General features: G+C 31.4%; 1 protein-coding gene across 3 annotated transcripts in view; it reads right to left on the bottom strand.

The window, feature by feature from the left end:
• NCAM2 (neural cell adhesion molecule 2) overlaps positions 1-15420 on the bottom strand; it is a 491886-nt gene that overhangs the window by 159564 nt on the left and 316902 nt on the right. For all 3 annotated transcript variants that reach the window (XM_082460389.1, XM_082460390.1, XM_082460391.1), the window contains exons 7-8: positions 14729-14889; positions 11643-11788 (exon numbers count right to left, since the gene is read on the bottom strand). In XM_082460389.1, coding sequence (XP_082316515.1) covers positions 11643-11788; positions 14729-14889 — 307 coding nt within the window. The remainder of the gene's footprint in view (positions 1-11642; positions 11789-14728; positions 14890-15420) is intronic.

Raw genomic sequence — 15420 nt, 5'->3', positions numbered from 1 at the left:
GCTGAGTCACTATATTGTGTAACAGAACCTAACATAGTATTGAAGGTCAATTATATTTCAAAAACAAACAAATTCATAGAAAAAGAGTTCATATTTAGATTTGTGGTTACCAGAGGCAGGGGTGGATGAAGGCAGTCAAAAGGCACAAATGTCCAGTTATAAGGTAAGTACTAAGGATGTAAGATACAGCATGATAAATATAATTAACACTGCTGTATGTTATATATGAACATTAAGAGAGCAAATTCTGTGAGTTCTCATCACAAGGAAAATATTTTTTTCTATTTCTTTAATTTTGTATCTATATGAGATGTTGGGTGTTCACTAAACTTATTGCGATAATCACTTCATGATGTATATAGGTCAACTAATTATGATGTATACCTTAAACTTATACAGTGCTGTATGGCAATTATATCTCAATAAAACTGGAAGAAAAAATAAAATTAGAAATACAGGAAAAGGGGCTTCCCTGGTGGCTCAGTGGTTAAGAATCCACCTGCCAATGCAGGGGACACGGGTTCCAGCCCTGGTCCGGGAAGATCACACATGCTGTGGAGCAACTAAGCCCGCGTGCTGCAACTACTGAGCCTGTGCTCTAGAGCCCATGAGCCACAACTACTGAGCCTGTGTGCCACAACTACTGAAGCCCGCACGCCTAGAGCCCATGCTCCGCAACAAGAGAGGCCACCGCAATGAGAAGCCTGCGCGTGGCCAAGAAAAGTAGCCCCCCTCACCACAACCAGAGAAAAGCCCGCGTGCAGCAACGAAGACCCAATGCAGCCAAAAATAAAATAAATAAACTAAACTAAACTAATTAAAAAAAAAAGAAATAGGGCTTCCCTGGTGGCGCAGTGGTTGAGAATCTGCCTGCCAATGCAGGGGACGCGGGTTTGAGCCCTGGTCTGGGAAGATCCCACATGCCGTGGAGCAACTCGGCCCGTGAGCCACAATTACTGAGCCTGCGCATCTGGAGCCTGTGCTCGGCAACGAGAGGCCGCGATAGTGAGAGGCCCACGCACCGCGATGAAGAGTGGCCCCCGCTTGCCACAACTAGAGAAAGCCCTCGCTCAGAAACGAAGACCCAACACAACCATACATACATACATATATACATAAATAAAAAGAATGTAAGCAGACAAGAATATCATTAAAAAAAAAATTAAAAAAAAAAGAAATAGAGGAAAAAAGGATATGTAGGTATGTACGTACTCATATATAATATATACATAAATGTATGTTATGTATAAGTTACATATTATGTTAATTATATATTATATGCTATAATACATGTAAAAGAAAAAAAATTTTTGAATGTTGATGGGAATAATAAATAAGGTGGAGAGTAAAAAAATGTTGGAAATAGAGAGATAAATTATTGGATTAATGTCTATAATATGTTAGGATTGGAACTAGCATCCACATAAAAACTTGAATATTACCTTCATGGTAGTATATAGGTTCAGCTATGTTTGATGTAGATGTAGTAATAGGAATTTGTTACAGTTTTCTTTTGATTGTTTTTATTTTCTTGGTAAAGAGGAACCAGTTCACCAGCTGAGCTTTTTTAGAACAGAGGAGGTTTATGAACTTGAGGATGGAGGAAATGTATGAGGTAGTTATCTAAAACTGGTGAAGAAAATGAGTCAGGAAAATGTGGCATGAGTACTGCAAAACACAAAGAGCATGCATTAAGCTATGGGTCACAATTTTAAAGGGAGATCATTCAGAATGATTGTAGTTTTCCTCCAGCTAACTTCAGCTGTCTTGCAACATGTGTGGAATAGGCATTGAGGTTAATTAAACCATGACTGGCATTTTGCTAGGAACAGTTCACAAAGCAAAAAAAAGATCCAGGAGTGTATATGTGATAGTGATTATAATAGATCATGAAATTTAAGCTGGGGAATAAAAGAAGTGAACAAGGTGGGTGATTTGGGCAAGGGAAAAAGATGGTAGGATCCACAGATATTAAAATTACATCATTTTTATACATTTGATAGAGTATAAATGTTTTTCTTATAAGTAGATACACTATTAAATATGCATCCAAAATAATCTGGCTTCCAAGAATGAAGAACTTAGAAAGTTCAATAAGAAATTTTGTGGATTACAAAACAACAGCGATGATGCTGCTCTAAGATACAGATCATGACAATACCTAGTAGCCAAGGAAGAGCCACACTAAGAAGGTCTTTTCTCCTCAGTAAACACAACTACTCAATAGATGGCTGAACAGAGTTATTACTGAAGATCTTTGTTTAATATACTTTATTTAAATTTATTATCTGTTAATCCATGAGTCAAGAGCAATGAGGGCATTATAATAACTGTGTTAAAGTACTTTTCATGAAAATGTATTCAATTTTACAAATTAATTATTGTGTAACTAATATTTTTTTATGCACTTCTTTTTGCTTCATGCTTAAACTTGACAATGGAATTCATCAAATGTATTACTGTTTTGCAAGTTGTTTATTAGAATGTTTATTGAAATATTTTCAGATATATACTGTGTCTACTTGTACAGCAATTCGTTCAAATTTATTTCATTTTGTTTTTTGAATTTAGTTACTGTTTTCCACTAAAATTTCACATAAATAAATCAAAATTACATTTACCAGAAAATTTGTTATTTTTGTTAAGTCGATTAATATTCACTGAAATCTACATTTTTTTTGTAGCTACATTATTTTATATTTTCCTCAGTGGTAAATTTCTTCATAAGATAAAATACCACATGAAGTCTGTAACAGAATATGGCATTTACAAGAAAAAATAATATATTTTCTGCTACAAAGCCAAAGAAAAATCACTTTCAGTATGTAAATAATGTTTTTTTTCCCAGAACAATTATGGTAAAATTGTGAACTAATATCATATCATCCTACAAACAAGATGATAGTTTCTTTCAAGTGGATATACTTATATACATTTTAAAATAATAGTTCATTAATAAATGATGTTTTTTTAAAAGAACAATGAAATTTTTATTTTTTAACTATTTCCCAGAATTTTCGCAAAAATGTTTTTTAAAATTACATGTTGAACTTATGACTAGACTTCTTTGATAATTTTTATTTGAGGTGTGGGCTGGAAAAGAAATTTCAGAGAGTTGTAAATGATTGAAAACCCACCTCTCAGCAAGCTCAGAAGCATCCAGGAAGATTTCCAGCATGCCTAATTATAATCTACACCCTACATCAGATGAGGAATAGAAGTATCCATTTTGCCTATTGCCCAGCAGGGATCTATAATACTGCTCTCAGAACACTAGTAGGAAAAAATGCATTAGAAAGGCCTTAAAAATGTCATTCAAATACAAAATCCTTCAGAAAAGCCCATTATCTCTGAAAAGAAAAAAAAATACAGGCATTAAAATCTACAGGTGCCAGGAGTATGCTCTTTAGCATTCCTCTCTACAACCAGAAACTGACTTTTTTTTCCAATGTAAAGACATTACCAAAGTAATCTTAGCTTTTCTTATAATTGTTATATGGAAAAGCTATATAGAAGAAGGAAATTGCAAACACACTGCTTCACTATATTAAGTTATTAGAAAATCATGAATTGAAAAATTAGTAAATACCTGAATTTAAAAAGGGCTTAGCATGGAAATAAAAACTGCATCTTAAAATATGTGATTATCTACTGAATCAATAGAAAGATTTATAGAATAGGGAAATAGAGTTTGAAGGGGATATATTTTATCACTGATGGAACTGAAAAATGTATCAACTTACCTGAAGTCACAGAGAAGGTAAATGGCAAATCCAGAAATTGAGACAAAGAATCAGTTTTGCAACTACCACATAATTTCAATTCATTAAGCTCTGTTTTATATGAACTGGGAATACCAATGCTAACATGACTAGAAATCCATGAGTTAGACAAATGAATTCCTTTTATATATCTTATATATGTATTGGATATCAAGATCACATTAAGTTGACTGTGTGTGGGGGGTGGGTTTGTGATGGAAGACACAGTAATTTTAAAGGTAGTGGTTCTCTACAGGGTACAAACACAGGAGCAATTTCTGGGGCTTTTCACAATATAGCTCTCTAATCCCTGTCAAAGATACTGGATAAGAATATCTAGGAGCCAGGTGCAGTTAGAACTCTGGGAGAGAGGCTCAGACATTTCCCAGGGTGTAAGGCTCAGGCAGGTACATGTGTATACAGCTCCTTATGTGATTCTGATGTACAACCTTGGTTCAGTACCACTCACCCCCTTCCCCGAATATTAACTTAAAGATTTAATTTCACAGCAAGGCAGAATATCAGGGTAACAAAGATTATTTAAGATTTTCTAATACAATGTCACATCAAATGAAAGGATTTTTTTTTGTTTTAGACATTGATGATCTTACAAATTGTGATAGAGAAATTCATGGGACTGGACATTCTGTCATTTGGAATTTAATACATTCCATTATCTATAATCCCTGAGTCTTCGAAAGTCTTCGAAAACTTTTTTTACATTGCTGTATTCTTTGTGCATAGAATAGCACATGTAAACACAAAAGCCCTCAATAAAACTTGTTGATGGTTGTTAAATGAACTTGGGCAAATGATAAAGGAAACATTAGTGACATAAATTCCTGTCACTGTAAAGACAATTTTACTGTTACATTTTATTAAATTTAATTTTCAAGAACTTGTATTTGCTTTAGAATGAAAAAAGGGGGAAATACAGAAAGGCTAATGTAATTTTCACAGTTTATATATAAAAATATCTAAGAACTTTTAGTAGAGATTTTCATATAATGTGAAAAGTTTACTCCATTATCCTCTGCCCTCCATTAAAAGTGGTTTAAATAAATCATTTAAAAGCATGAACTTTCCTTAGGTCCAAAGCTGTACCTAGGTAAAAAATAATATCCTAGAGCATAAAACAACAAAATAATAATGAATGCAGTAATGTAATTATAAATATTTTTACACTAGGAATTTAATTTGTTATAAAATTTAAAACATATTTTATTCAGGTGCTTGTATCAAAGAACTGCCCATCTTTATTATTACTAGAAATTCTTTTTGTCTTGGTAGTTTATTGTGCAAGAACATTTGAAGTAAGTATTGTCCAGATCATAGTGCCTCAATTCATGGAGAAAAATGTTTACCACTTATATACAATTAAAATAGAAACACTCTGGTACAACTAAGACTTCTGTATGTGAGTGCAAAGCTAAATGTTAAAGTAGACTCTTTATAATTTGTATTTTTTTTAATCTTAAATTTCAGTTTAAATACATCTATTTATTCAATGGAACAGAAAGCAAAATGGACTAAAAGTACTAAAGTTAATGTTGAATCAGTAGGCTTGTTTTCTTTGACACAGAAAAACACATTTTTCAAATTAATGTAAAAGAACAGAAAGTCTTATTATTTTAATCACAAAGTTTGAGTTGATCTAAACTTAGACCATTACCAGCATTTCATATTTTACTTCAGCAAAATAGAAAAAAATTGTTTTTGAAGTTAAATCACTATGCTTTATTTATTGAGTTAATTGGCATCATTTTGAAAAGATCATTTGGTGTTAAGGATTGAAATTAAATGGGTTTTTGTTACTATGATTTGTGAACTTTCTACCCATTAACTAAAAATGTAGCATATTTATTTACTGGAGGGAAGTGCTTGACCCCCCAAATAAAAGAAAGCATAACAGGGTCTGTCCTCAAAATTCTGCAGCTAAACTTTGTATCATGTTAATTCAAAGTATGTTTGAAATAAAAGCAGTGTTTTAAAAGTATGGTGTGTGTACCAGTAAAGGTGCACATGCTAAGTTTAGGTACTATTTTTAAAACAAATTTTATTTTATAGTTTTATATTTACTTTGATGTGCACTTTAAAATGTAACTGATATTTTTGGTTAGGATTAGAATAAAGAAAACACTAATTTAATTTAAAGAAAAAAAATTAAGTGTATAACAGTCCAGGCAGCACATGAATATGGAAAAGAAATGAAACTGATGGTCAAATGACTGAAGTTTGAGAAATTCTGCTTTAAAACAGTTACAAATTATTGCTATACATTTCAAATACTTCTTATTCAGTGTAGAGTGGGATTAATTTCTACTGGAGGTAGGACTAAAATTTACTCTGTAGGGCAAATATACCAGAAATAAAATAATTATAGATTCTGTATCTTAAGAGTAGATACATGACTCATGTGCGATGTCATCCACCAAACAATATTATAAGCACTTTAGAATTATTACATAAAACATTCTATTCATATAGATGAGATTGGTTACTGTTATGTTTACATTTTTGTAAGAATTTTAGAGATAAAAATCACTTCCTGTAGATCTTTTACTTCCATTTACTCCCAAAATGACAAGCAACAAAATTTCTAAAAAATGTTCAAAATAAAACAATTTTATCATATGAATATGAAATCATATTTTGAAAATTGATGAAGAACTGGCATTCTTAAGCAACCTGGCTTTGTGGGGTATACAATTTATTTTTCTTCCTATCTTAATGACTTGTTTAGGTACTTCTTAGAATGTGGAAGAGTCTCTTCCAAATCAATATTTATTGCTACATAATATCGGAGGTGAAAAAGGGCCCAAAAGGAAGCAAAAAAATGACCTACTTCCTACAAAGGAAAATTCTGGGGAGAGTGGGAGAAGATAGACCTGGGAGAGAGGGAAAAGGAAGATGATGATGTAATAAATCTGTGGTATTTCTAGTCTGATATTGTTTCTCACCGAGTAAAGACCAGGCTTTATCTCTCAGAGTAATCTGAAAGTCTATCCTTATTCAGGATAGGAAGTTACAGCCCTCATCTGTAGTATTTCCCTGCAATGATAGAGATTGATACATACAGTGATTAAGATGACACTCAAATGCAGATTCCCAACATCGTCAACTTCCAAGAGGAATGCAATATATAGTTACAAGATTTGGAATTTAGTATGGTAAGACAAGTTCATATATGAGTCATTGAAATGACACTGCTAGAGATTATTTCATAGTAAACTTATACATATAGCTATTCAAAGATGCACAACCTACAACAACTGTAACAATATTCTATTGTTTTGTGGATGATATTATTCATACAATACCTATGACTATGCTCATACTAGTTTTTATCTGGTTTCTTTGGGGCAGTGGTTGTTGTCACAGAATTAATATGATCATTGTCTCATTTCTAAAGTATCTAAAGACTAAATACCTCCAAGGAAAAGAGAAGATAACACTTTTACGTTCAATTTGGGTCTGAGATACTGATCCGCATGCTCTCATTTCGTCTTTAGAAACTTTTCCAGGTAGGTTTTATTATTACCCTAATACAGACGTGCAGAAACTGAAATCAGGCAGGAGAAGTAACATGGTAAATGACACGCCAAAGTGACAAATTTGGGATTAAATTTTGACGTGCATGACACTTCATGACTTCCCATACTAATTTAACAATATCTATAATCGTACATCTACTAATATTTACTGATCAATAAGAATGATAATAAGGGATCATTTAAGGAAAATGATTCAAAATAGATGACAGAGGTTTATACCAGGGACTTCAAAACACTCTAGTCATACAATCTCACATAATCCTCAAATCAACCCTGTGAAAAAGCATGGTTTTATTTAGAAAATAAAGATTTTTAATGTAAAAAAATTAGATTGCTTAGTGTTTAAATTGCAAAACAATTTACAACTTTTGAGTCATAGCTGAATTAAACACATTCCATGATAATAGCTTTTGTTCTGTCTTAAACTTTATTGTGTGCATTTAACTATTATTACAGTTAAGTATATAGCATCTATTAAATGAAGAGGCCAGGGCTTTCTAATTTTTATACACAAATGTATCTTAGGATGACTCCAAAAAAATAATGTGCTAAAATTAAGCTATCAATTTAATAAAATTTTTGATAACCCAAGTAAATCGATATTTTAATGAAAAATTATCAAGTTACCACTAAAATAAATTGCCCAAATTTTTTCAATAAATGTATAATTAAAAGTTAGTGAGGTAAAACTGTGAATTTTTTTAAAAAAATAAAGAACAAAATATCTTAAAATAACAATGGATATTAAGAAAATATTTCTAAAGCAAGTGCATACTGTATTTTTCTTACATATTACATGTATTTTTTAAATTTTTCAGGAGAGTTTTTAAAATTACATATATTATTTTAAATGTAGGGAAGATGAATTAAAGTAGATTATAGAGAAAATAGTTATGAGTTTAAAAGAGTTCTGTGTTTAAGCACTATACTTTTTGTTGTTGTTTCTGAAGGATATATTATGCAAAGATATTTTACAGTACATCATTAACATGCATAGTCCAACAGTGCTACAGAACTACAGCTGCAGAAAATATCTACATGTGAGTACATTAATTGAGACCCTTTTCTTTGAAAATCTACAATGATGAACATATTTGCTAAATATATTTTCCTATTTTTGGATGGAGTTATTAGTTTGAAGTATATTACTGATGATATTTCACTGTCTATGACCTACACAATTATCATTTTCATTGATAGTAATGAAAAGTTTTGATTGTTTTATTCTGTGATTTCCAAGCCCCTATCAAGGTGCCAAGTAATTTTTCAAGAGCATTTTTCTGTTGAAAGGATGAGTTGTACAATTTCATTTGACTTAGAGCTCGAGAACTGCTTTCCAATGTATGGATGACTTGAATAGCATCCATATAACACCAACGGATGAGTTTATTAAAGTACTCCTAGGTCCTGTGCTTGACATACTAAATCAACCTCAGAAAGTGGGATTCTAGAATCTGCATTTTAACAGGCTCTCCAAGTGATTCTTAAGGCAAATACAATCTCATGCTACTTTTCATGACAAGAGAGATATAATCACAATATACTCTACGGTAATGTTTAAACAGACTTTAGTTATCAGACTTTATGGAGTCTATTAACCATTTGAGTTTACTCAAAATCATAGAAACAAGATAAACTATGCTTCAATATTTATGCAATATGATAAAGAAACAATAAAGTTTATTGAATATTTACAATATCCTAAAGACTTTGATATGCATTTTACAATGTACTCTTCATCTACTACCAATAAGTGAAATAAATATTGTTATCCACATTTTAAAGATGAAGAAACTCATATTAAAAAGACTTCACATAGTATTGCCAAAGCTGAAGCGTCATAAATGGCTGAGCTGAGGTTCAAAACTAGATGTGACTTACTGCAAGGCTCAGTTCAACTCTTCATTTTTTGTATTTCGGCTGTTGAAGAAACTAGGAATGTTAGGAGAAAGGAGGCTTACCATCCAGGAAATAAGGCAGTGTTCTTAAAATAATTTTGGAGAAAAGTCAGGATAGGAAGTGAGTAGTCTTAATTTGTATATCTACTGGATAAAAGTTGTGTTTGGAACAACAAAAGTGTATTAGGGTTTCTATAATGGTTTTGTGACAAAGCAAAAGAAAAACAAAAGTTGTGTGCTTTAATAGACACGGTCCTTAGCAAACAAAAACTAGGTGATTATTTTTCACAACTGTTATCAAAGAAATTTCTGTATGTAGTTTTGGTGGCTTGGGGCATAGAACAAAATATCATGGTCTTCTAGTTACTTGATAACTTTTTACTGATAAGATAACTGAATATAATGTACCTCTCATTATTGGTACGAACATAAGGAAACATCTATTAAATGAAGAGTAAAAGCTATGTTTGAGAAGAGAACTTTCAGGAAATATATATTACAAAAAAAAATAATGAAAGTATGAGTTAGGAATATGAACATATAATTAATAATGGTGTCTAAACATGAAAATCATTATTCTTGAGTGATTTTGTCCAAAGAAAAGTACTAAACTGACAATGAAAACAGTTATCTACAGTTTTATATATCTAAATTTTTGGACAATTTTAAAGAATTTTATGGAGATATAACGCCTTTCCAGATTGGCAATGTGCCACAGTAGTTAAAAAAGTATGAAAGCAAACTCTATGTCATTTTTCTGGGTTGCCAGAAGAATGCCAATGTCATTCACATTTTATAAATTTGATTTTCAACTTTCATATATAAAATAAGTATATCAAAATAGTATAACTATTGCCAAAAGAAATATGCCCTTTGGGCTTCCTTGGTGGCGCAGTGGTTGAGAATCTGCCTGCCAATGCAGGGGACACGGGTTCGAGCCCTGGTCTGGGAAGATCCCACATGCCGCGGGGCAACTAGGCCCGTGAGCCACAACTACTGAGCCTGCGCGTCTGGAGCCTGTGCTCCGCAACAAGAGAGGCCGCGATAGTGAGAGGCCCGCGCACCGCGATGAAGAGTGACCCCCGCTCGCCGAAACTGGAGAAAGCCCTCGCACAGAAACGGAGACCCAACACAGCCAAAAATAAATAAATAAATAAATAAATAAATAATTTAAAAAAAAATTGCACAGGGCTACACACACACACACACACACACACACACACACACACAAATGGGTGCATGAATTGGTGAGAGCTGAATAAGGCCTGTAGGATAGTTAAAAAAAAAGAAATATGCCCTTAAAAATGCCATCATGAGGAGGAAATGGGGCTAAGAAGGGTGATATACAGGAATACATTATTTCAAAAGATAAATAGTAAATGGCCAGGGAGAAGCCTCTTTTGTCAATTTATGGAGTTAGCATGTTGTTAAAATTACATGATGAGTTGGAGGGATAGAAAGCATATTTTGAACAAACTGATTTCAAATTTTGCTGCTATCAATGTTGGTAAGTCAAAGGTACTTATATTTTAGAAATCATTTTCTTCAACAGAAATTGATTTGAACAAATGAAAGAGGTTTTAAGAAGGTTGCTCTTTAACACTGAGAAAGAAAAGAGATCTATGTGTTTAATCTGATAATTTTTACATGTGTGAAAATGCCAATTCTATCATATTATTAATCCACTGCCTTTTTCTTTCTGTTTCAGTTTGGTTTATACTTGGGGCCTTATACAACTAGTTACAAAAAATAACAATAATGAAAATCTGTGGAGTCCGGTGAAATATATGATAATGTTTACCTGATTTCTTAGGAACTTGAATGCATTCTGATGAAAAGTCACCAATTTACATGGGAGTGACATTTACCAAAATGCTGTATTTTGTTGTGTTTGTACTTATTGGTCTTTATTAGGTTATAGATTATATAAAGGCAGAAACCTACTGTCCTACTGCATAAAGATAATGCTAAAGAGTTAAGAGTTAAATGACAGCCAGAATTTGTGAATTTAAATTATTTTCATTTTCACAGCACAAGGTGTAGGAATTGAAATTGCAATAAGATATTTTATAGATATAGTATATACCAAAAGTTTGCATGTAGGCAAACTTAAGAAAATATTAACAACCTAAGATTTTTGGCTCAATGAAAAACAACTTTAAATATTACAAATTGACTTTTTTCTCCTCTGAATTTATTTTTAGGCTAACTGTGGTAGAGTCACCTTTTTAAGAATTAAACCATTTATTGCATTCCTACAAGTTACTTGATAAACTGGAGTCCAATGTGATATTTAATTATATGCAAAACACTGAAAATATTGGGTTCACCCAAAAGTTCCATAAGATGGTATGGAAAAACCTGAACAAACTTTTTGGCCAACCCAATACAATAGTTTTGAAAAACACTATATATTAAATAGCTGTTACCTTATCACCTTCGGAAAAAGTGATGCCATCCACTGCTCTTTTCCAAGTGATTTCTGGAATAGGCTCCCCTTCTGCTTCACATATTAGTGTGACTTGACCATTCTCATATGTAGTCTCATTTTTAAGCTGTATTATGTGCGGCTGTACTGTAAAAAATATATACATTACTCAATCTGTATTGGAGGAAAATATTACTATTCATGGTGACCATTTAAGTACCCTTTAGCATAGTATGGAATTATTAACTTTGAGCAGATATAGTGTCATGCTTTGCTTTATAAGAATGCCAGGAGAGTTGCAAATTATAGGAGAAAAAACTAGAAAATAATGCTATTGATTATGATTACAAAAATAATTTTAAGTGGTTTAGAAACCAACATAAAAAGTATAATTCCTTCCAAGATTTTGTCAATTAAAAGCCACTTTATTATTTTTTCCTTTTCAAGCTAAAAAATAAAATTTTCCTCTTTTAAAGTCACATGAGTACTTCTGTGTGTATGTCTGTGTATGACATCTGCTTATGTAGTGATTATCTCTTAAACTTTAAAAACAATTTCACCAAAGAGGAAAAATAATGACTGTATTCTGAATATGTAGTAAGTGTAATTATATGCAATGTTTAAAATATTTATCAAGTAAATATATATACATACTATTTACCTTTATTATTCTAGCTGATTTATTTTGACCTCAGACTACCTTAATATTATTCCATATTGTAGATAATTGTTTCTTTACAGTTATGACTTCTATAAAAACCAAAACATCATGTCTAGTAATTTAAATTATATTAATATTAAAAATTACGTCCCTCCACAAATTTACATATACCAAAGATCTTTAAGTTTTTAAATTCTGTATTACTGGCATTTCTTAAGTTTTTATTTGTTTGAACCTAGAAGTGATAAAAGCCAGCACTTATTATTTCAGAACAGGTTTCTTTTTAATCACCAAATGCAATCAATTATGAAATATAAATAAATTGTTCTTAATCCTAGAAAATTAGATTCCTGATATCAGAAACATGGCATATATATTTTTACAATTCAGTGTTTACTCCATTGACTTTAATGGATTTAGTTTTATTTCCACTTTATATACATGCTTTTTGTGTCAAACACAATACAAATCTGTTCAGTGTTACTATACAAAGTGATTACAACAGCGATATGGCATATTATATTTCATTCATTATTTTCTATTTGAAAGGACAAAAATATTAGAAACTTTCTTTGTGTTCTTACTCACTGCCAGATTAATTTTAAAAAGTAACTAAATATTTCATATGAGCTCATTGAGATAGGTTGAGATTATTTATCCTTTGGAATTATCTCAAACACTATCATTTCTAATTATTAATTTATTTTTATACTGAGTCATATTTAGCATTGTACGTTTTAAAGAGAACATTTTCTTAAGTGGGAAATACTGATGGAACAAATTAGATGCTTTCTATAATTTCTAATAATTTTAAGTTTGTTACTCTTCCCTCTATGTGAACAATTTTCTCCTGGCTCATAGCTTTGTTGATTTCTCATCGTTAAAGATTTTTATGTAAACACATCTAAACATTACCCTTATGAGTAACTTTCCAACACCATGATTTCCAAAATAACAGCTCTTTTTACCCAACACCTGATTAATCTAGTTTCACTTTCTTCTTAGAACATCTTATTATTCCAATTTTATTTTTTAATAAAATTTTATTTTATTTTTTGGTATATTCTTTATTGTCTGTCTTATTTTGTTAGAATATAAGCTTTATGAAAATCTCCCTAGTATAGAAAACATTTCTGTTACAGCTACTACAGGACCAGCTGGCAGAGGGTGTGTCCACACATGTATTACCATTAATCTTTTGGTCTAAGTAATATGGTTGCTTCTGCCAACTGCAACCACTGGTCCTTCTTACTCTTTTTGTTGTGGTTGTTATAACACATAACACAACTTTATTAGTAATCAGTTACTCAGTGTTCAAATTTCACTGGTTGTCTCATAAAACCTTGTACAGTTGATTTGTTTGAATCAAGATCCAAATGAGGCCTATATACTGTGATTGGTTGAGGTTCCTCTTATGTCTATTTTGATCCATATTTAATTACTGCCCCCACCCAATTTATTTGTTAAAGAAGTCCTGTAGTTGTTTGTTTGTTCTATAATTTCTTTTTTTCTTTAAAGTTCAATACCAGATTCATGTATTATTTTATTCTTTTTTTTCAATTGGGATATAGTTGCTTTACAATACTGTGTTAGTTTCTACTGTACAGCAAAGTGAATCAGCTATACGTATACATATATCCCCTCTTTTTTTTGGTATTTCCTTCTCATTTAGGTCACCAAAGAGTATTTACTCTTATAGAGTACTCCCTCCTTCCTTCCCCTTTCTTTGTTGTGAAAGCTTTTTGATAACAATGTTTTTAAGAATGGAGAAAGCATACTAAATATTAGTAGTGCCTATAATTTTTAGTGTTTGCTTTTTAAAAGAGAACAATCATATTCTAAATATTCACCAGCAAAATTTTTTCCTCTTGTAAATATAATAGGGGCTAAATCAATAATTAAAAATTAATTTACTGGTTTTCTACTCTCTGTAAGCTCCCCAAAGAAGGCAATATGGCTCTTGGTAAATATGGAAGACATTTATGTACATTTCCTTTCAGTAAAATGAAAAGGGAGTATTTAATTATGGTTACAAGTCAATGTTTCCAAATTATAGCCTTATAGGTGAACTCTTTTGAAGTATTAATATATTAAAAGTAAAACTGATCCCAACATATGTCATTTAAAGATTTATGAGGATCAACCCATATATAATATAATAGATCCCAATATGTGTAATTTAAATGAATTTTCTTCCAGCCTCTGTTATTAGTCAGCAAATATTTTACAAAAATTTACATGTATAATCTCATATAATTCTTAAAATAATTCTATCTGGTTGCTGCAATTTTAAAATATATTTTAGAGATGAGAAAACTGAGACTCAGGTTTGGAAATTTAAATATCTCATATAAGTGACAGAGTAAAATTTGACTCAGATCCCCCTCTAGACATTACAGTTTTAACTACTATGCTATAATACTTACCAAAGACTTGGAGAAGTACCTGTTTTTCATCTTCTCCTGCCTTGTTTGTGGCCCTGCAGACATACGGGCCCCCATCACTATTGATTATGTTCCTGACAGTGAGTTCTTTATTGCTTCCTTTCAGTATGTACTTTTCATTTTCTTCAATAAACTTGCCATTTCTAAAGAAGAAAACAGAAGTTGACCTTCATAAATCTGACTTCATAAACTCAAGAGCAGATCATACTCAAATTTTTTACCTGTAATTGTCAATATTTCATGGCTACTGTCATTGACAGATAAAGCTATATTCCAGTCAAACATATACTTTTACTAGCTCAATAGAATTTAATACATAAATATTGAAATTATACTTGAAAGTTGTTTTGACTTTAGAGACAAGAATAACGTTTGAGCCGTGTTGAAATCTTGACACTCATCTGAGGCAAAAAACACTTTTATTCAATTTTCACTTTGATTATTAGCAAAAAAAAAAAGTTTTATTTGCTGATTTTAATTCCAAACACACATTTCATGTTGGTGAGGCAACACATATTTATGAAATGTAATTCTTTACTAGGTTCCAGGGACACGTTTAAAATAATTTCTACGGAAACACCCTTCAAAGACAAAGTAAATGCAATTTAAATAAATAATGAATTTATATTGCACATAGGTACTGCCAATAAAAGGGTAAGAGGAAAGAATTACAT

This window comes from Balaenoptera physalus (genome assembly GCF_965194825.1).
Source record: "Balaenoptera physalus genome assembly, chromosome: 4".
Classification (NCBI taxonomy): domain Eukaryota; kingdom Metazoa; phylum Chordata; class Mammalia; order Artiodactyla; family Balaenopteridae; genus Balaenoptera; species Balaenoptera physalus.
Note: the sequence above shows the minus strand (reverse complement) of the source record. Positions and strands in the feature narration are given on the sequence as shown.